We start from the raw sequence: 23,671 nt of genomic DNA, 5'->3' as shown, positions 1-23,671 counted from the left end.
ACCTGCCACTAGACCTCAATTAATCCTAATTTTATTTAGATATCATTCGGTTATACCTCATCATTAGGTATATACCTCATCAGTCTTATTCCAAAAATGTTACAGGAATTTATTTTTAGTGATTTTAAGTCTTTTTATATGTATTGTATAGATTAATGCGTGTTCAACTAGGCTCTTGAGAATATGAAAAAGCAGGATAATGGGTGACATCGATAAATCTGAAAATTTCATTTTATTATTACTTTAAAATATTAATCACTTTTGCTTTAAAATCTGTCATTTGTGGAAGTATACGCTCTTCCCGTTTCATTTTGAACAAAGAAAAAAGTTAAACATACAGTAACCAAGTCTGACAATGATTGGATCAATCAATAATATATTTTTTAAAGAATCAACTAACACCTATATTTTAGTCACTGGAGATAGAAATACAAAGAATAACTATGTATAAAACTTTCTGCCCCCGAAGTCACCTTCCTGTCTCATGAGAATAGGGAAATTATCTGTCATCTGATCCATTCCTGTTTTCTACTGACTACATCTTAGGATCATAACTTTAGGGGTGGGGACACCCCAAAAGTCATTTGGACCAACTCCCTAATATTAAAGAGGAGGAAAACTTAAGTCCAGGCAAGTAATTTGCCTGAGGTTACACAGGAAGTAAATGGGAAAGTCAAAATTTAAATTACTTCCATGAAAGCCCACTGGTCCTTATTTTCACCATCTGTTGGGAAATGAAAGTAGTTGGAAGGAGGAGTATGAAAGGTAGTTGCAGAATTTTTCATTAAAGTCATTTCTTGGGGTTCTTTGGATTTCTCTTATTTGATTATGTATCAGTTCACACGTCTTCCCATGTTTATCTGAAGTACTTATATTTGTCATTTTATGGCATAATAATTTCTCCTAATACTAATATACTAGTCCAGTTTTTAGTGAGCAATCACTATATTTCTAGTGCTAACTGTTGAGGGCGGTAGCCCCTTTGGTATTCTTTGTTTGATCTCCAACTTCTTTTGGGACTTGGACCTTTGATACAAGATGTGGTCAAACTAGTTTGGGCTATCTGAGCTGGCCGGGGTTTTACAGCCCCCATTCTAATCTGCTCAGATAGACCAAATGGCATCGGGAAATTCCTTTTGGGAAGAGACTTCTGTCTGTCCCCAAAAGATAACAAGAGAGTCCTTATCTTAATTTACATCACTCTCAGGAACCTCCCTACATCACTGCATAAAAGAGAGAACGGGAATCTTCTCTTGGCAAATGGCCTTGTACCATGCAGCCATTTTGCCCACCGGCTCTCCGGTGTTTCCATTCTAACCAATAAAGACTATGTTTCCATACAGCATTAAGTAGCAAATTCCTTTGCTGCCGAACCCGCCATTGGTTACTTTGGGGAAGGAAGGAGAGAGAGGAAAAGAACTGATCCATCTCTGTTTAAACCACAATTTACTCCTCAATTTAATACTCATCACTAACAACACCTTCTTCAAGTATATGCTTCCTATAAGAATCATTTCAAAATACAGTGATCTCTTAATTGCTTTCTGCTAACTCGAGGGATAATTGTATTCTAGATTTTTTTTTTTTGGGGGGGGGGAATTAAAAGAGATTGTAAAATAATTATCTTTAGGGAAGAATTTGTGTATGGGGGGAGCAGCTCTTTGTGGTCCAATATGAAAATCATGTTTTAAAAGCGCCATGAAATGTACTTCTGAAACTCACTTGCTTTATTTATTTATTTATTTTGCTACTCTACTAACTATTGCTTTCAGGCCTAACCTTTGGTTTTCAAATACATAAAACTTATTAGTAACAATAACATGAATGAAATTTTTCTCATTTCAGGTTATCATTGCAGATGATTACTCAGATCCCTTTGATGCCAAGAGTGAGCTGAAGAATAAAGCAGGAAAGGGAGAAAGCGCTGGCTACATGGAGCCCTATGAAGCTCAGAGAATCATGACAGGTAAGAAGGTCCCAACTGCAGATGAAGAAATCAGACAGCAAACTTCAAGGTAGTGAATAAATTTGTGAGTGTGTATGTGAGCATGTGCAGGTTTTGGATTGAGGGTCATTTCAAAAAAGATTATTTAATTTGGTTTCTCTTGAGGAAAGTTAGTGGAGGTGCATCTTAAATTTTGAATATATTTTGGAGGGGGAAAAACAGTTTCCAGAGAAGGATTTGGGTCAGAGAAAAGAGGGGGAAGGAAAAATGTTAGCAACTCAGAAGGTTTTCCCAGTGATTCTTTCCCAGTATGAGGGAAAAATATTTAAATGTTAACAGAACACATTAACACATTGAAGTAATTTGGTAAAGCTTTAAGAAGCTATGATATGTTTCTAAGGCACCAAAAAAAGTTTTTTTGGTCCTTGATTTCTCTTGTTTTTGGTGCATGTCCTGTGTTTCTCGGTATGCCTTTTTTTCCCCTTATGACTTTAGAGGAGGCTTCCTTCAGATATTCTGCTTCTTGGAACGGTATTCTGGAATGCTTTTTTTTTTTAAACTTATCATGAAGTTCTATCCAAAGTATTGATAATATAATAAGTATTTTTATAAGCTAATTTTATATTGACTTCTACAGGGACTTAATTGCGATGTCATAAGTTGAACTTTTTTATCATGAAATGCTATGGAAGGGACAGGTTGACTCACAAAAATCAGATTTTTATTCAGACATACCTTGAAAATACTGATCTTCATTCTCCTGATTTTAATTTTACCCTTTGAAAACCATCTTCTTTGAGGAGTAATTGAGTAAAGGTGAATATATATTGAGAAGCCTGGGCTTAGAAATGAGCAATAACTAGGAGCCTCTCAAATAGTCTTTTAATATTTAAGGAAAGTTTGCTTTTGTTTCTCAACAGATAATTGAAAGCTATTGACACTTTTCAGATGAATGTGAAAATTTTGCTGTAGATGCTTTTGTGTTTGTTTGTTTGGACCTCTATTGATGAGAGGGAATTCCTGATGTAAATCTCTGTGGATATAAATTGATTATTTATTTGTTAACTAACAACCTTTAAAAGTTGCTTTGGTCACTGGGAATGCAAATGACCAAATTTGTGCAGAATCCACACAGTTAGCATATGTCAAGAGGAAGGATTTGAACCTGGGCCTTGAATCCATCTGGGAGTGTGGTATAGTATAAGCCAGGAAGACCCAAGTCCTAATTCTGTTTTTGTATACTTAACCACAGTATTTTACTCTGAGCAACTCACTTATTTGTCCAAGCCTCAATTTTCTCATCTATAACAGAAGGGGATTGGACTTGACTTCTGAAGTTGCTTTCAATTCTAAATCTAAGATTCTGTGACTTTCCTAACTCTAAGACTGACTGGTCTATATGTGATACCCATTGCCCCTGCCTTTCCATAGTTTTACTTTGTCCTAGATAGAGATTTTCAAATTCTTCCAAAAGTCCAAAGTTGAAGGCTTATCCCAGTGAGGAAGCTAATGCTAAGCTCTCAAAAGCTTTGCCAGTGGGGCACAAGCTCTGACAGGTCCTCCAAGACTGAAAAGACTTTGAATATGTGCCCAGTGATGAATTGTATGTCTGAGAACCAGCCTAGCTAGCTAAGTTAAGGGAAGCTCCATCACTGGAGGGTTGTCCAACAGGTGAAGAGTTGTTTTTGGCTATAGAAGCAACTCTTGAAACTATTGACTACGTCAATGATGATTTGTAATTTGTAATTTGTATCTGTGTATCTGTGGAAATGCTGAGTAAAATACAGAAGCTAATACACACACACACACACACACACACACACACACACACACACACACATACAAAACTAGTTCCTCATCCCAGGATCCATCCTTCCTTTTGTAAAGTGGAGAAACCCTAGTTTCCTAGTCCTTTTATTTGGTGAGAGGACTTTAAGAAGCCTTATTGGGAGCAACTGGGTAGTGCAGTGAAGAGTGCCAGACCTGAAAAGAGGAAAATTCATCTGTCTGTCACTTAAACACTTTTTGCTTCAGTTTTTCCTCATATGTAAAATGATCTGGAGAAGAAAATAGCAAATCATTCTAGTAACTCTGTCAATAAAACCCCAAATGGGGTCACAAAAAACTTGAAATGAGTGAAATGACTAAATAACAATTGAGGGTTGGTGTCAGGGCCTTAGTAGCCATGTATTTCCTGAGCAAATCAAAATTTAGGCTCTTGAAACTTATACAATCTGCCCCCATTGTAGCTCCAGTTACTCAGCACAGTTTGCCAAGTGAAATTGGTTAAAAACTTGGGATGTCAAAGTCAGTGCTGGCTGGGAGGGATCGTAAACTTGGGTTTGTGGTCTAGAGACCCAGCACTACACCTAGTGGTAAGCTAGTCATGGTGAAATGACCAAGTCTGTCCTTTCCTGTCCCTTGTCAACTGCTCCTTCCCAGTGGAGAGAAGAGAACATTTATGATGTCCATAGATACAGGACCAATGATGATAAAATGGTCACTGCCTGGGGTCCCCAGTCTTGGGACTGGGAGTAAAAGGTTTTGTAAAGATAAGGAGAACAAGACATAGCCTGATATCTTCTACCTCCTTTTTTCTTGTTCTCTCTGAAATATCTTGATATTGTAGATCATCTCATTCTGCTTGTTCTCTTCCCTTTCCTGGTTCTCCCCCTCATTTTCCTCTTCCCTCATCTGACCCCTTCTCAGTTATCTTGGATGATTCCTCTTCCATGGGTTTTCCTCAAGGCTTTGTTGCAGGCCTTCTTTTTTCCCCCTACTATATAATCCCAGTCAGTGATCTCATTAGCTCCCCTAGGCCTCATCTTTATGCAGGTGACTTCTAGATCTCTCTCCTCCTCTGTTTCTCTTCTCATTCTCTCATATATTCATACACATTTTCTGTATCATACACTCAAACTTTTAACTTTTCTATCCTGCATCTGCAACTGAGAGAAGCTGTGATTTCTGTTCCACTGGCTATTTTTAGCTTTTTCCTGCCTGTATAAAACAGATCTGCTTGGCAGAAGAGCCAAGAAGAGCCAAAATATAGGAAGGAGGCTTCTTAGTAGTGAGACTTCTGTAAAGTATATTCAATTGACTGTTCTGCTTTGCTAATTATGGAAGTCAGTTAGCTCATTGAGTTTTCTTTCTAAAATATTGCAGGTATTTCTGTACCTGATCCATGTAGGACAACAACTTCTATCCTCCTTAAATTATCTTTGTAATGTACCCTTTTTTTATAGAGTAAATGAATTAAAAATATAGTCTGGGGATGCTTTTTATCATTGTGCTTCTATCATATTTTTTGTTATTGACCCATGGGCAGGTACAGAAATTTTCTTGTTCTTCTTACCTTGAAATCTGTTTAGAACAGTGCCATTAAAAATAAACCAAAGAAAATATAAGGAAAACCATGACTTTTCTAAATCAGAATGATCTTTTATTGTTTCCGTTTTGTTTATGTGCAGTTCACAATAATGCAATTTTTAAAAATAATGCTTAATTCAGAAATATGATGGTGATTATCAGATTAGAATAAAATGATTTTGCTGGATCTTTATGTTTCCTTCTGTTACTTATAGCTCAACTCCTGGATTAATAAGCAAGGACAATAATAGCAGTGACTAGGAGAAATTCTGTGCTCGCATCATTTATTCTAGTCTCTCTCTGAATTATACAAAACTATTATATATGTTTTAGTCATAGTATTTGTTAATTAAAATTTCTTATTTTTTGATGAATATCATGATGGCAAAAAGGAACAAAAAGCTTTCATGCTTTATTATAAAACTTGGGGGCAAAAACCCTACATGTTTATTCCAGAAAAAGGCCCAAAGAAAACAAAAAATAGAATAAGATATTAATTTTTATGTGAACAGCAATCTGTGGGATGAAGATTCTGGAGTGTGATATTTTTGTGCTGACCCAGCAATTCTAGATGTTGCACTTTCCTCATACATTTAAAAGCCCAGAATCAAATATTTATCAATTATTAAGCATTTGCTAACCACCTAATATTATTCTAAGTGTCAGTGCTATAGGAAAAGTAGACATAACAGTCTCAAGAAGGAACTTAATGAACTAGCCAGGGAGATAAGATAAGATAGGACAACATATAAGCAATGCCAAATGATGTGTTCAAAAAAAAAATCTAATTGTGGCAGGAATTCAGAAAAGGGAAACATATTAGGGAAGGCTTCATAGAGGAAACATTTTAAATATAAATACATATATATATATATATATATATATATATATATATATACATATATATATATATATATATATATATATATAATTGATAGATAGGAGTGAGAGTCATATTCCAAATTAAGGATTAATTAAAGCAAAGTGGGTAGAAAAGATTTTTGTATACAAGGATTGGTTAGTTGTTTTCCTTCATTCTCAAAGAGGAGCAAAATGATTAGAGTCAAGTTAGTGTATTTGATCAGACCAATATGAATTCAGAATGCTTTGCCACAGGTCAAGCACAAATAGTCCATATGAACATTTGGGATGGATTCTCTAATTTTGTGTATCTTGCATTTCTTCTCAGCTAATTCAATTCTTCTTTGTTCATAGAGCACATTACCTTCTCTGATCGAGGGCATGTCATGTTGGAACTGTGCCAGTTCTACCCCTGTCATACAGTCAATTCTCAAGTTAAGAGAGATCTGTAAGGGCAATCACAGAATTTCTGAATTGTAAGAGACCTCAAAGACCTCCTAGTCTAATCCATATATGAAAAGCAATCCTTTTGACAAATATATACTTTGCAACAGTTCTCAAAATGTGGTTCATGAACCCCTGGAGGTCCTCAGAACCATTTCAAAGAATCCACAAAGTCAAAACTCTTTTTGTAATACTAATATATTATTTGACTGAGATACACTCTTTTCCAACTGCATGCCTATATGAGACTGGATTTTCTTGTTATACTTTAACCAAAACAGTATATCCTATCATACTGAATTCAAAAGCAGATGTGAGAATACAGCTGTCTTCTGTTGTGCTAGACATTAAGGAGATTTTTCAAAACTTTATAAAGCATGTCATTTTTCTCATGTTTTTTTTTTAAATTTTAGAAAATTTAATTATTTTTATTAGAATGTTATTTATATTAACATAAAAGTTTCATTAATGTTGTTTTAATGCATTAATAATTGTTTTTAAAATTTGGCAGTTTTCACTTCTAATATGATTAATATTAATATATTATAAAAATCTTCTGGTCCTCTAATTTTAATTTTTAAAAGTGTCATAAGACCAGAAATGGTTGAGAACCACCAATCTATAGGATACTAGACAAACAGAGCTCCAATATTTGCTTCAAGATCTTGAGAAAATGAAGACAGGAGAACCTGTCACCATTAGATCAGGGATTCTTTACATGGAATTCTCAGTAAGGCTCTTTGGGTAGATTGAGGGAGTCTCTGAACTTGATTGGGGAGGGGGGGAAGATGACATCTTGATTTTCTTCCTTTTTTGACTGAAACCTTAGCATTTTCTCAAATGAGAAAATAGTTGTAAAAAGTACTCAGCACAGTGCCTAACACACACATACACACAAACAAATGCTTTCTTTCCTTTCGTTTGATTATTTTAAAAGCACTTTATGAGAATGGGTCCATAGACTCGTGACAGAGAAAAAAATTAATAACTTTTTTCTTTTCTTCCCTGCCTCCTTCCCTCCCTTTCTCTCTCCCTCCTTTCTCTCTCCCTTCCTCCCTCCCTCCCCCCTTCTTTCCTTTTTTCCTTCCTTCCTTCCTCCCTCCCTTCTTCCTGCCCTCTCTTCCTCTCCACCTCCCTCTCTCCCTACCCTAGTTTTGATATTAGCAACAACTTGAAAGGATCTTGGGACCTCTCTGAATCCTCAAACCATAATTTGAGCACAGCTGGTCTGCAGAAAACTTTAGAAAAACTAGACTCTTACTAGATTCACACAGACTTCTCTTTAGTCATCTTGGATATAATTTGTTCCTACTTTTTTTTGGATATGATAACTAAAAAAAAATCACATTGCTGAGGCATGATTTCTCACTATGAAATTTTACTTTATGGAACTGATGTTTCTGGGCCATCTTATACCTCTTCCCTCGTTTCTTTTAAATCTGTACTAAAATTTTTGTATGTCAGACTTATGCTTATCTTCCCTCTCACAAATTCCAGGATGAAATGATCTACTTTCTTCTAATGTCATTTCATCTCTATCTCCAAAACAAGTCTTTATTCATTATTGAGAATCAAGACTAGAATCAGACCAATTTTTTCAATGTTTGAATGATGACGTTATCATTAAAGTATAAAAGGAAATCAATTCAGGCAAAGATTGAGCTCCAGCAGATATTTATAAAATTCAATACGTCAGTACTATATCATGTCTCCATGCCATGCTTATGATTTTCTTCCTATACTCTTCAACTATTTCCTCTTGCCTTCAATCTCTGTAGCATATATTTATGGCAATCTATATCATTTCTGTTCCTGCATTCATTCATCTTCAAGCTTTCCTCCATGCTTTCTCTATCTGATTCTTAAATTAGCTTACCCTTGTTTATCTTGTTAATATATATTGTTACCCTACTCCAATATCTCATTATCCATACTTTTCCTTTGACCTTTCCTTCTAGAGCCATATTGCCCCTTCCCACTAAGTCTTTATGGTATCTAAGAGGTGTTTGACATCCATACTTTATGTATTTACATATTAGCATTGGAAACTAAGGATTTTATTGCTCTGCTCTTGCCTCTTGTCTCCTATAAATTCCTAAATATATCCTTTTCTGTCCTTCTTGCATTATTGCTACTTTATATTATATGTAGTCATTAAATATACATAGTTTCTGCCTTCCATTTCTATTTCAGTTTAGAGCCCTTTGTTATATCATATGTTATATACATATGTTATAAATATGTTATATACAAAACTCCAAGAAAATGCGCTTTTTTTTTTTTTTTTGGTTAATTCTTGTTAGAGTCACTCCATGCCTGTCTATGTTGCTATCTTACTTTAAATTGTCCAGAAATCTGAATCTCATTCTGACACATTTTGTTTATCAGCTATTTACTTCCCTTATCGTTTTTAATCACATTTTTAGCAAAGCCCCAACTCCTACATTACCCAAAGCTGCTTTTGGGATATTTCAAATAATAAAAGTAGACTAAAGCATAGATTATTATATATCTTTCTCCCTTTTTGTTCCATTTCTGTGAACTATGTTCCTTGATTACATGAGTGTAGAGCAGAGGTTGAGAGAAATTTCTATTCCAATGACAGTATTTTATAAACCATGTTATAACTATAAGGTGTACAAGAGAATCTGAAGGCTAGGTTTAAAAACTATGAGGGATAATTTAACATTTGGAAGTTTGAAAGGACTCCTAAAGATCAGAACTCTAGATTGCTGCTCTCTATTTGTGTGGCCCTTGAGCAAAAGATGGTTTTTACATTTCTAAATAGTTTTATTGTGTTTTTAAAATGTGGTTCGCTGACTCTTGGACTAGAGGACTATCTTAAAGGGATACTAATATTTTATGGTGATTGCTGATGATCCTTTTAGAGATAACATTTCTTACTGTATACTTTGGATTTAAGAAGACTGCTAACCATGTAGAATTAACTGAATTTTTTTTTCATTTAGATGTATCATTATATGAGGAAATTTATTGATTAAATTCTTCTCACTCTATTTTCCAAATTTCTTCCTTTTTTTTTTTTTTTTTTTTTTTTTTTTTGAGGCTGGGGTTAAGTGACTTGCCCAGGGTCACACAGCTAGGAAGTGTTAAGTGTCTGAGACCAGATTTGAACTCAGGTCCTCCTGAATTCAGGGCTGGTGCTCTATCCACTGCGCCACCTAGCTGCCCCACCAAATTTCTTTTTAAAGTTAGTGACTATATTCATTATTAGGACAAAGGATATTTATCCAAATGCTATCTTTTTTCCTTCCTTTTTAAAAAAAGTTATTTGGAATAATGAGACCAAAATCAGACCCTTTTGTTTGGATTTTTCTTGTTGTGTCTTTCCAAAAGCAAAATTCTTTGTGTTTAATATAATAAGTGGTTGCATAAATAGAGGTACTTGATATCAATAGATCCTCAGGTTGTATTTGAAAAATTAAAACGATTATATGAGAATCAGCAATATGACCTGAAATAAGTGAGAAATGTAGAGAGAGGAGTAGTGATTAAAGAAAATGATTGATAGTAAGGTCTGCAAGTAAGGTAAAGGGAGAGAAACAATGATGACCTATAAATTTGGGTGCTTTTTTCCCCGAAATTTCCATGACTGCAGCATGTGTTTGATTGTGAGTAATAATGGCAGGCCTTTGATATTTTTGTTTCTGCTAAAATAGAGATAGCTTTACATTATAAACTCAGTGAACTTTCTTTTTCTGCCTTTGGATTTGTAATCAAATGTAACCAAAAGTTGTTTACTTCCAGTTAGAGTCTAGGAGATGGCCAAGATCCAACTATGTAATCAAAAGTTCCTCTGTAAACAACTTCCACCAGAAATCAACCCACAATATGTTGACAAAGGAGTGTCAAACAAGTGTGGATTTGCTTATAGAAACAGAACAGTTTATGGTGGCAACCCAAGATCAGATCTTTGCCACTAGAGATTATAGATAGATAATCTGTTCTGAAGGAGCCTAGTTTTATTGATCAATACATATTATGCAAGATAGATACTGTATAACACATTTCTGAAGGCTCCAAACTTTAGCTCCTACTTAAAACATGGGCAACTAGGTGACACACAGGGTAGAATGCCCAGCTTGGTCAGGAAGATATCTGCCTCAGGTTCAAATCTTGCATCAGACACTAGCTATGTATCCCTAGGCAAGTCATTTACTCCTATTTTCCTCTGTTTCCTCAAGCTGAAAAATGAGCTAGAGGGGGAAAAATGCTAAACCACTTTAGTGCGTTCCAAAAAAAAACAAAAAAGAGCCACAAAGAGTCAGACACAAGTGTAAAACAAACAAACAAACAAACAAACAAACAAAAACAAAACAAAAACAAAACAAAACAACAACAACAACAAAAAACCTGACGTACAACATATAAGGCCCTATCCTACATTCTGGGGATACAGATAATATAACAGTCTGCGCCCTTAAGAAACTTGCATTCTATAGAGGTGGCTAATGTAAATGCATAAATGTGTTTTCCAAATGGAGATAATTAGTACCAGGTGATATGGTTATGGGAGGCAATGTTAGCTTGATGGATCAGGAAGAGCTTCATGTATAAAATGACTTTTGAGCTGAGCTTCAAAAATAATTAGGATTCTCAGAGTTTGGAGGGAGTATATCCCAGGCATAGTATGTCAGATGATGCAAAAGTACAAAGAAATGGACTGTCATGTCTAAGGAACAGAAAGAAATCCAGTGTATTGTACTCCCAGGGAAGACAAAGAGCAGAACACATAATAGGAATTAGGACATGCCAAACAGAGGAGTTTGTATTTGATCCTAAAAATATTCGGTAACCATTGGAATTTATTGAGCAATCAGTAACTACTGTAATGCTCACTATATATAACAATTCTCCCTAGTGTCTGTAGCATTTTATGCTTTGCAAAGCACCTTCATATGTGTCTCACAAGCACCTTGTAAGATAGGTCAAAAACTATTGTCCCCATTTTACAGTTTAAGAAACTGAAATCTAGAAGGGTTGTGATTTGTGCTCAAGTTCATACTGCAGTCACCAAGGACTCTTAATTCCTAATTCACTGGGTTCTTCCTTGAATCATGTTGTCCAACACAGTTAGGAGCAGGGACTGTCTTTTTGGCTCTTTTGGTATCTCCAGTACTAACACAATATATGGCACTTAATAAATGGTTTATTGATGACTTGTGATTTCAGTGGCATAGTGACCTCAAGGTTAGTTTAACACAATTTCTGCACTTGTTAGTCCTACAGAATTGCTTAGAGCATAAAGAGGTGAAGGGACTCACTCATGATCTTAGAGCCAGAATGGGACAGGGCAGAATCTACCTTGGAATTAAGCACAGCTTAGCACATAGTAGGTGCTTACTAAATTGCTTGTTGACTGAGTGATTCAATATTTTGTCAGTGTCACCTATTTTCTTATGGAAAAACCTTCATTGTAGCATAAAAATTTTTTTTAAAAATACACTTTCCTTTAAGGAAGGAAGGAATTAAATAAAGAAAAAAAAATAAACAAATTAGATCCCCTTCCATGAAATTTCAGGAAAGAATCCAAAATCTCTTATATGGGAAGTAAATACTGAATACAATTAACTCATCCTCTGCAGACAACAATACTCTAGAAATCTCTTCATTAAACAGTTTTATCCTTGTACATAGTAGGCAGTCAGTAAATATGTGTTAAGTGAACAAATGTACAAATGAATGTCATTAAATGTTATATAGAGATTTTCACTGAGATGAGTTCTTAATTTGTACACAAGACCCAAATTATAACCCTTAGTTCCTATTAATACCTCCTTATTAGAGATTTGCTTTTAAAACTTTTGGTTAGTCTATTAAATAGAAAAAATTAATCTTAGAGAGTTGCCTAATGTGGTCAAATTAGTGCTATGATTAATAAACTAGCTATTACCATTTTAATTCAATAGCTTGATGCTACATGTTGCAGTGAGTTTTTATTTGCCCATCCATAGGATAGGAGCTCATTCATAAAAATTCAGGTCCTCATTTGCTGAAGGTTTGGTTGCACAAAACATAGGCAGGACTCAGCTTCCCTTACAACTACATTGGACAATATGCAAATGAGCCTACCTGAATACCTTTTGCACTCACGCATCAGGAGTTGAGCCACCAGGTTTAATTATCTGGTCTAAGTGTAGACTCCCAAATGCTTAGGCCACTATTATGTCCAAAGTGTTTCATTCAAAGCACAGGATAAAACAAATGCTTATTTTGCCTTACTGGTCTTTCCAGGTTGCGAAAAGGGGATAGGTCATGATCAGCTTCTCAACACTACATAGGTAATGAATGCATTCCTGGTTAGTAGTTATAATTATAGGTTGCAGCTAATGTCATGTGCCCTGACTTGTTTCTTCTTTTGAAAGTTCCTCATTGGCTACAGCATGCATTGTGCTGTAAATTTCCTGAATTTGTCACCAAGCCCACAGCTTTTCTTTCATTTTTTAAATTGTCCTTTCACTTAGACAAAATATGTTTTAAGTAAATACTAAAAAAAAAAAAAAAAAAAAAAAAAAAAACCAAAACAAAACAAAAAACAATTGTTATCAGCTAAGATCAGAATTTTGTATGATTTGTTTTTTCTAAGTTGCAGAAACACTGTATTAGAAACTCCTTCTGTTTCTATCTTGGGCCTTTAAGAGAATTTTGGCAGGGTGCCTCAGAAAGAGTTCTGGTTTTGGAATAAGGAGATTGCTTCAACTGTTTCAGGCTGAGATTTTTCATCTCTAAAGTACACACATTAATGTTTGAGTTGTCTCCATCACAAGTTTGTTGTAAGTAAAGTGTCTGGGAAACTGCAAAGTACAAATATGGATTTATCTGTTGGCTCAAACAGAGAAGTCTGAGTTTTTGCCAGAAACTTAATTTTTGACAAAGTTTTGACTTTTTTCCCCAATAATCAAACCTATACTTTCATGAGGTGGTCCTGAGTGGCAACATGGTATAATAAAACACAGACTTAGGAACAGGAGATCTGAGTTCTCTTCTCATCTAAAGCTAGTTCTCCTCATTTTTACTGAAACCTCTAGGAGTTGTTCTCTTCTCTTTGGGCTTTAGTTTCTTCATCGTTAAAATAAGGGGATTCTGGAAATCTATAGAAATATTTGGATAAAAAAACTTGTTTTTCCTTTAACACCTTTCTTTGGTGTTTTAGAGGGAAAAATGGGATATATGGTTTGTGTGAAAAATAGATTTCTCACACAAGGGCATCCAGTTTAATTGTTGGAAACCCAGTTTTGCTCCAGGAAAATGGCACTTTTAGTCACCTTATTGGTTTTGGTATTTAGTCCCAGAAAACCTCTTCTGGGAAGGTGGGTAGTTCAGTGGATAGAGTAGTCAGGAAAACAAATCTACCCTTAGACACTACCTGTGTGTCTCTAGGCAAATCATTTAATCCTATTTGCCTCAGTTTCCTCATCTGTAAAATGAGCTGGAGAAGGAAATGGCAAACCACTCACATGATTGAAAAAAATGTTTGAAGAACAACAAAACCTTTTCTCAATTCCCTAATGCTTAATGTTTTTTCCCTCTTCAAATTATCCTGCTCATTCCCCAATAGAATTGCAAGCTTCTTGAAGGTCAGGGACTGTATTTATTTTTTCTTTCTAGTCTCAGCACTCAGCACATAACCTTTAGCATGGTAAGTGTTTAGTAAATGCTTATTGAATCAAACTGTTGGTTAGGTTTGAATTTCTCTTAGGATACATTCACACAGACTGAAGTAGTGCAGGGTGCAGAGGCAGCTGATAAAAATGCTGAGTGTAGAAACACAATTTCCAAAGTAAAGAACATGGCATGGACTGCACTGTCCTTAATTCATTGGTCCTCATCATCACCAAACTCATCACACACTTCCTTTATTTACATCCAAGATTTATTTCCACAGGGAAGGATTAACAGAGTGAAACTAGTCCATAATACACTGTAACACAATTAATGGGCCCAGCCCTTTGCACTAAGGCCCTAGTGTCATTCTGAAACTCACTTTGAATGAGAAAGTATTGGGTTGGAAGCTTCTTAAGGGTGCTAATATTATTTCCCTAAATGAATAATTGTTTTCCTTTTTTTTTCCTTTTCCACTTTTGCTTCCTTTTATCATTGTCTTGTCCCGTCTCATTTTCTCTTTCTGTATTTCTTACTCATTAAGACAGATGATGGCCAGGCATGATGGTGCGTGCATGTTTGTAATCTCTGCTAATAGAATGGCAGAGGCTCATAGATCCCTGGAACTTGGGAGTTCTGGCTAAGCCAGTGTACTGTCCACATTAAGTTTAGCATTAATATAGGTGAGCCATTATCAGGGTGGGAGTGGGGGTTGGAGAAAACCTATCTAAGAAGAGGCAAACTATCTCAGGTCACATACCAAGCAAGTCAGAGTTCCCTGCTGATCAGAATGGGATCAGACCCATGAGGGCCCAACACTTCAGCCAGAGCAGAATAAGGTGACTTAGTCAATTTTTTTTAAAATTAAAGTAAACTAAAAGACAGATCATAGTTCATTTTATTTGTCTGACCTTTCAGATGGGAATTTGCCTCAAGTAAAATGTAGACTCTTTGCTACCATTGTCCATGGGTTTGATAGACATTCTCTCCCTGTGCCTCATGTTCCTCAATTATACATCCTATGGGTACTAACAAAATATTAATGGCTACCTCACAAAGGGACCGAGAGAGCCCTAATTAAATATTCTGAGATGGCAGTGCCTCCTAAATAATCTTCTTTACTTCATCTAACTCTCAGCTCAAGTGGGAAGCTTACCATTCATCATGGTGTACATATAATCCTATACCTGGGTCAAAAAGACCTGGTTTGATCCTGGGCTGAATATTTCCTGGCTCTGTGTGACCTTGAGTAAGTGATCAAGAATCTCAGTTTAGTCAATTGCAAAATGAGGTAATTGGACTCAAGGACTTCTAAAAGTCCCTTTCCACTCTTAACATCTGTGATATTGGGTGTAATTGCTATTATTAATGGAACCTTATTAATCTAAGACCATCAGCACTGAGAAAAACCTAGTTCATGATTTGCTTCCTGCAATATTCTTCCAGAGAAAGTGTGATGATATAGCTGAGGAATGAATCATTAATTAGTCCTCAATATTCAGTCTCCAGCATTAGGTGAGATTTCTTTTTTTTTTTTTCCCTAGAATGCCCTTTTATATATTTTTGATGTCATCTATTTTGCTATTATCAATTTAAAACACCTCCATAATTTTTAGCATAAAAACAATGAAATTTTAATTGCCTTTAAAAAATATTAAGGTGTCTCATTTCCTACCAGTTCTCATCCTCTGTGGATTACTTCTTTATGTACAGAAAAGATCTGACAGGTCACTAGAAAGAATTGTGACATTCATTAAATATGAACAACAGAGATTGAGATTGAAGATCTCTGGCCTCTTAACCTTCCCCATCTTAGTTATTTCTATCCTGACTTAGAGAGGTTAAGGAAAGTGCTATTTTTCTTAATGAGAATAGTCTTTTAATTATATCATATTATAATAAAATACCATACTCTCGTATCTGCTACAAAGCCTTTACCAAAGCTTACTGGCATTTTCAGCCCAAACTCAAAGAATACAGCATGGATGGAAACCCCCATCACTAGTTCCTTCCTTCCTATGAGCCAGCTTCCTATGTCTCTCTGTGCCATTGAGGCATGAGTTTCCAAGAGACAATGGATAAATTTCTTCCTCCTTGGCTCCAGTGCCCTTAAATGTTCTTGTTTCTTCCCTTTGCCCTCTAATGTGGTTTGTGAGTTAATGTATATTCCTGATCTGGGAATGCCCACAGGGGAAGAGAAAAAGTGAAAGTCAGAGTCATGGAAGAGCTTTAAATGGGACTTTCACAATCAGAGGGTTAAACAGGAGTCACGACTATTGTCATAAACCCCTTCCCCAGCTTGTTGGTATTTCCATAGTGCTAAGGTTAAAGGAATTTGGCATGGGTGGGAGTGGACATGGTAGGGACAAGCAGTTCTAGATAGAAGAATAGATGGATGGATAGATGGATGGATGGATGCCTCTTCAGGAATTTAAAATTTTTATAGGTAACCCTCTCTTTTTCTTTTTTTTTTAAATGGAAATCCTTGTTTTATTTCATAAATTAAAAATAAAATCAATTAAAATTTTAAAAATTCTATACATCTCCTAGACTTTTAAAAATTTATTTCATAGTTTTATTTAGCTCTGAAAAGGGAAAAATGAGGTCTCCTACTCATATAGTTTTACAGTTTATTTTCTCCTGTAATTCATTTGACTTTTTTTTATTAAAGCTTTTTGTTTTCAAAACATATGCATGGATAATTTTTCATCATTAACCCTTACAAAACTTTGTGTTCCAATTTTCCCTTCTTCTCCCCCCACCCTTTCCCCTAGATGTCAAGTTGGCCTCAAAAAGTTTTGGCCTCAAAAGCCTTCATAGCTTGCCTACATTCTACTTTTCATCCTTACTATACATTACTTCTTTACAGACTTTTTGGTGAAAGCCACAAATTGGATGTTTCTGTTTTTGTTTTTTTTAATAGCTTTTTATTTATAAGACATATGCATGGGCAATTTTTCAGCATTGACAATTGCAAAACATTTTGTTCCAACTTTTCCCCTCCTTTTCCCCATCCCCCTCCTCCAGATGGCAGGTTGACCAATACATATTAAATATGTTAAAGTATAAGTTAAATACAATATATGCATACATATCCATACAGTTATTTTGCTGTACAAAAAGAATTGGACTTTGAAATAGTGTACAATTAGCCTGTGAAGGATATAAAAAATGCAGGCAGACAAAAATAGAGGGATTGGAAATGCTATGTAGTGGTTCATAGTCATCTCCCAGAGTTCTTTTGCTGGCTGTATTTGGTTCAGTTCATTACTGTTCTATTGGAACTGATTTGATTCATCTCATTGTTGAAGAGGGCCACATCCATCAGAATTGATCCTCATACAGTATTGTTGTTGAAGTATTATAATGATCTCTTGGTCCTGCTCATTTCACTCAGTATCAGTTCATGTAAGTCTCTCCAAGCCTTTCTGAAATCATCCTGTTGGTCATTTCTTACCGAACAATAATATTCCATCATATTCATATACCATAATTTATTCAGCCAGTCTCCAACTGATGGGCACCCACTTAGTTTCCAGTTTCTGGCCACTACAAAGAGGGCTGCCACAAACATTCTTGCACATACAGGTCCTTTCCCTTCTTCAAAATTTCTTTGGGATATAAGCCCAGTAGTAACACTGCTGGGTCAAAAGGTATGCACAGTTTGATAACTTTTGAGCATAGTTCCAAATCGCTCTCCAGAATGGCTGGATGTATTCACAACTCCACCAACATGTATTAGTGTCCCAGTTTTCCCACATCCCCTCCAACATTCTGCATTATCCTTCCCTGTCATCCTAGCCAATCTGGTAGGTGTGTAGTGGTGTCTCAGAGTTGTCTTAATTTGCATTTTTCTGATCAATAATGGCTGTCTTTGTTTTCCATAAATCAGAATCCCATCTCTTGTCTCTATGCATTTTTACAGGCTGTTCCTCTTGCCAAGAGTACACTCCTTCCATGTCCATCTCCTAGAATGTCTAATTTCCTTTAAAACTTAGCTCAGATATTGTCTCATAAATAATGCCTTCCTTGATCCTCCCCAGTTGCTGGTGCATTACTTCCTCCCAGAATACCTTCTTTACTTTCTATATACTTTGCAGGTACTCATTTTGCATGTATTTATGGGTTTGCATTCTGCCTCCTCCTATCAGGTCCTTGTGGATGGTTTCTTTTTTTTTTCCCCTAGAACAGTATCTTATACACAATGGACATCTAAAAAATGTCCCTTGATTGGTTGATTGCCGAGGTAATATAGGAAGCAAAGTTAAGATGTGAATATAGTTCCTCTACCTCGAAATCCTTTTTCTCTTCTCTGTTATATACTGCCTTTTAGTTTTCTCCTGATAATAAATTGGGCTATGGGAGGTCAGGGGAATGAGTTCACACCATATCAAAGAGCTAACTTTTAGAGATAAGTGCTTCCTTAAGGAGATTCCAGAGAGATTTCTAAGGGTTTTTACTGAGTTCATCCTGGGCACACCCACTCCATTCTCCTCTCCTCTCCTCTCCTCTCCTCTACCCCCAGCTAAAGCATGCACAACTTTACAAATTCTAGGGGGTTGGGAGAGGGTTTAAGGAGAGGGGCGTAGGAAGGGGAGGAATAAGGAGAGAGGGAGTAAGGAAAGGAAAGAAGAAGGAGGGATGGATTGATGGAAAGAGAGAGGGAGGGAGAGATTGAGAGGAAGGAGGGAGGATTAATGGAAGGGAGAGAGAGATGGAAGGGGAGAGAGGAGAAGGGGGAGGGAGGGTGCCTAAACAGGAACATGTCTGTATCTACATTTTGGGCTATTTCTCTGGGGACCTGGATGATTTTCACGCATGGGTGCAACAGTCCCTTGCTCTTCCTCTTTGATGAATACCTTCTATTCCTCTGAGGAATCATACACTTCCAAGGAGCACAGGACAAAGTCATGTTAGCAGTGTCCTTGGAACAGTTCAGAGGCCCTCATGGTTAAGTCCGTACCTCCCAGAACTATTAATTACCCTGACCTCTCCACAAATATTGTGTGGTACTCATCTAGGTTCATGTTTACCTCAGTTCTTAAAAAGATCTGTCTAAACTTGGCCATATAGGGCCAGCCTGGTGAGGGTACCTTTATCTCCTTAAGAAGGTATTAATTTTTTGAGGTAAGGCATGAGCTAGTCCAGCCCTGGTTACTCATTCCATCACCATCTCTCCTTTCCCCCTTTATCCCTTTAATTCATTAAGATTAATTTGTACCTTGTCATTTCATACACCTTTGGACTTGGACTTTAAAAGAGGGAGAACCAGAGAAAGATCATAGAGCCTTACCAGGTTCCAGGTGGGCACACCCTCGACACAGGCAAATAAAAGGTTTGGTCTCTGGCATCTCTTACCTTTAGCTTCGCTGACTAGTCTGTCATTTCCCAGAATGATTTGCCTACTAGACAGGAAATAGATTATCAAAGGTAAATAGATTTTGAATGAGTCACTTGATGACTTTCCTGCACTTAGGAAACTGTATAGCACACCCTAGAGTGAATAGGGTTAGTTAGACTATAAGATAAATGACTGAGTGAGAAGGGAGGGGGGAGGGAGAATGTTAAAGAAAGTCTCTATTGATTGAATTACTCAGATTTTTAAGAATGTCTTAAACAGAGGTGAAAAGGGTGGGGGAGGGGAGATTGTACAACTAAATGTGAAGGAGAATAGAAAAACTGTATGTTAAAGTTAAAATCTTCATTTTGAACAAATAACAAGGGAGATTGGCTGTTATAAAATTAAAAACCATTTCACCCAGTTTCAAAATAGAAGAAATAAAAAAAAAAAAAATACCTTTATTCTAGCCAGCAAAAATGTAGATTTGGTATACATCCAGTTCAATTCAATACCTATTTCTTTAGCACTTCCTAATATGCAAGGCAGTAGATCAGGTGCCAGGGAAACAACAAAAATAGAACTAACCCTGCCACCAAAGGGCTTGCATTTTACTTGAGAAATACAGCACATGTTGACACTTAATACCTTTATCATTTGGGCCAAATAATCTTTCTAGAGCTTCATCTTTCTCATCTATATAATAAAGTCAGGTGAGCTGAGATGACTTAAGGTACCTTTGGGTCTTAAAACTGTGATCCTATATACTCTGGAAAGTAAGTAGGAAGTAGTATGAAGAAGAAGAGATCACTAACAGCCTCAAGTAAGGACTGCCAAATACAGCTGGCAATAAAGTTATGGAATTCTCTACTCCCTTGACATGGAGTTTATAGACTGAGAAAATAATTATGCTTGTGGCAACACTCTTTCCCAAATAACATTGTGGATCATAGAATGACTTTTGTGGGATGGGTATGAGGAAGTAAGAAAGCATAAATGTGTTTTGAATAAGATACATTATGAAAAGGTTCGCCATCCCTAGGGCTGGAGGGCTAAAAGACCTCTCTGACATCAGATTCTCCCTGTGATACTACTTATATGACTGTGGGGAAATTATGTATCTCTCTAGACCTCAGTTTTTTCATAAGTAAAATGAGGTACTCTCTAGATTTATGATAGGTTATGATAATAGCCAAACAGCATGTGAATATTTGCCATTTTTCATTCTTAGTACAAACTATAGGAAACGGATGAAAGTTCTTCAAAGCCCTAATACATGCCTATTGAAATTAATCTCCATACCATATGCCACCTAAGAGTTGTAACAAGAGTTTTTGTTTATTTAATCACTCCTATGGGATGGGGAAGTTTTGAAGAAGCAAAAAGAGAGAAGAGGGAGGTTTGGGGGTCTTGGGAGAAAAAATTCAAGAAGGGATGAACATAATTTAGGATGAAAGGATCAGAAGCAAAAGAGTCAGGGATCTTGAGCCTTAAGGGAAGAGAGAAGCAGAATTTATAGAATTGATTGGATTGTGATAGGATTGATAAAATTATGAGTGCCCAGAACTAAGAAACTACAAGCAGAAAATTCTGGGAGCAGGGACAAACAGATGTCCTATTTGCTTAAGTTATGGCCTCATATATTTACAAGGAAAACTATTTTACTCTAAATTAGAGTTAGGACTAAATGTAGGTCAGGAAAGCAATTGTTTCACATGTAACAAAAGGACTTTTAAGAAAAGAATACATTTATAATTTTTAATGCCAGAAAAATTCTGTTCTCTATGAAATTTTTTGGGGAGTGTCCAGATTTTGATAATTCCCTTGGAACAGGGAACTACAAGTGAGAAACATCCCTCTACCAATTTAGAACAACAATTGTTCTGAAACTTAAAACAAGTTGTTTAGGGCAGAGGTCTTCAAACTTTAATTGTAGATAATTTTATCAGATACCCCAGTTATATATATATATATATATATATTACTGTATTTGTACATTGTAAAAGTTACATAAAGATATAAGGGTTGAAATAAATATGATATACTATTTTATATCTTAGTAGGGAGCTATTTTAGTTTATTACTGGGATTGGGGGGAAGAGGAGTGTTATAAGTAACATGATCAGTCCTCTGCTTTAGGAAAATCACTTTGACAAGATGTGGATGAAGGATTGTGTAGGGAGAAAATCAATTAAGCTGATTTTATAATAATCCAAATAAAAGATGATGAGGACACTTAGTAGGATGTTGGGTATGTGAAAAGAGGACAGATGGCTGAGATATGGAAATAGAAATGACACAATCTGGTAGAATGAGGGACAATTAGAAGTCAGTATATTTTGAACTTGTGTGCCTAAAAGAATGGTTGTGCCTTGATAGTAATAGGAATATTCAAAAGATAATTTAGGGGAAAATATAATTTATGAGATCTGTGACCTGCCATGACCTATAGATGCCTCTGTATCTTTATACTGTCCCACTTAAAATGAACAAGAGAGAGGGAGAAGATGTTCCCCAATGACACCAGGCAGCTGTTATAGGTTCCTTGATAGCTTGGATTTTAACTGTACTAGGCACTAAAACTTGGCTCAGATTGGGGGAGGTAAGTAGCTTTCACAAATGATGTGACTAGGGTAGTCAGTTTGTGTTGAGGGATATGGATGGTTTTACTTGTAATGGAGATAATTCCTATAATTGAGTGTGTTAAAGACAATGGAATTCACCCCAACTTTCCCCTCCCTGTTGCACAACTACATACCCACTGGATTAGGCCTCATGACTTTTGAAGATCACTGGCCTAGACTACTTCTAGGAGCTGTCAGAATTAGAGTTTGAACTCAAGTCATTCTGACTGCAAGACCATAATAAAGACAGTAGTTGAATAATGCATTTTTAAAAACAATTCACCTAATTTCTAAGTATCAGAACTCTGAAAGTTTCTCACACTGTAATAAATTAGTTTTGTATAGAAAAGGACAATAATGTTGAGGATTGCCATCAGAGGAGAGAAGGCAGCTTTCAGATGTCCACAAAGATAAAGATAAAATGAAGTATAAGAAGCAGCAGAAATTGTAGTTAATGAAAAAAAAAAAAAATAGAACATGCACTTCATTAGATAAAATTACATGTAACAAAAGTTATATTTGGTGAGTTTGGGATTCTTACCCTGCCCACCCTCAGAAGTGGCTCTTTTCTGTAACAGCTTGAACCAGTGGAGGGATAAGGAAGTTCAGAAGATTCAGTAATATTGATAATTTCTTTCATTCTATTTTTTACCTGCTTTTCACAAGCTAACAAAAATTAAGAGAGGCTAAATTACTTAAAGACTTCTGAATAACATGAGCTACAGTATGGCAGAGTAGAAATGTTCTTCAATCCCCATGACCTCTCAGACGTCTCTAAAACAGAAATTATATTCCAAAGATAAATGAACATTTCCATTGCTTAAGATTCCCAGAATCCAAAAGAAGATTAAAAAACAAACTCCCCAAAAATCAGGAACTAACATTCACTAACTCTGAATTTACTGTCCCCCTCTTCTTTCTCCCTTGCTATCCACAAGTAAAGCAAAGAGATAACTACAAGCTTATATCATAATCCACTCCTATGCTCGAGCTTTCCTCCCTCTTTCCAGTGCTGTGAAGACTGTATGAATAGGCTCTAAACTGTGGAATGCTTTTCTAGCCTCAACAGTAAACTTGGCCATAGCCCCTCAGAAGCAAAAGATTGTCAGGGGCTGCAACCCAGAAGCACTAATGCTGCAAAACTCTGAACCGCTTAGTGCTAGGTAAATCATGTTCTACTAGTGTCAGGAAAAGCAGACTTGAAATTACTGGTTCTGGGCCAGAAAATTAAGGAAAAAAGAGTGAGATAAGCAATAAGGACAGGATACTGGGCATGTGGAAAACTGTGCAGCATTCTACCAAACCAGAGGAAAGAGCATAGTATGCAGCCAGGGTCAATTCTGACTACTTCAAAGTTAGTTGGGGCAGAATTGTCTGGTATGGGAGAAGGTCGAGACACTTTGATGTCCAGCCCTTAAGGAAACCACAACTAGAGAAGTGGGAGTCAGAAAACAGCAACAATGAAAA

The 23,671-nt window shown here is 36.1% G+C and overlaps 1 protein-coding gene across 1 annotated transcript in view; it reads left to right on the top strand.

Moving 5' to 3' along the window:
* SHB (SH2 domain containing adaptor protein B) overlaps window positions 1-23,671 on the top strand; it is a 349,572-nt gene that overhangs the window by 109,874 nt on the left and 216,027 nt on the right. The window contains 1 exon segment of the mRNA XM_074281807.1: window positions 1,846-1,966. Within this exon segment, the coding sequence (XP_074137908.1) occupies window positions 1,846-1,966 (121 nt within the window).

This window comes from Sminthopsis crassicaudata, chromosome 1 (genome assembly GCF_048593235.1).
Source record: "Sminthopsis crassicaudata isolate SCR6 chromosome 1, ASM4859323v1, whole genome shotgun sequence".
NCBI classification, from domain to species: Eukaryota; Metazoa; Chordata; class Mammalia; order Dasyuromorphia; family Dasyuridae; genus Sminthopsis; species Sminthopsis crassicaudata.
The sequence above is the reverse complement of the archived record's forward strand: the minus strand, read 5'-3'. Positions and strand labels throughout refer to the sequence as shown.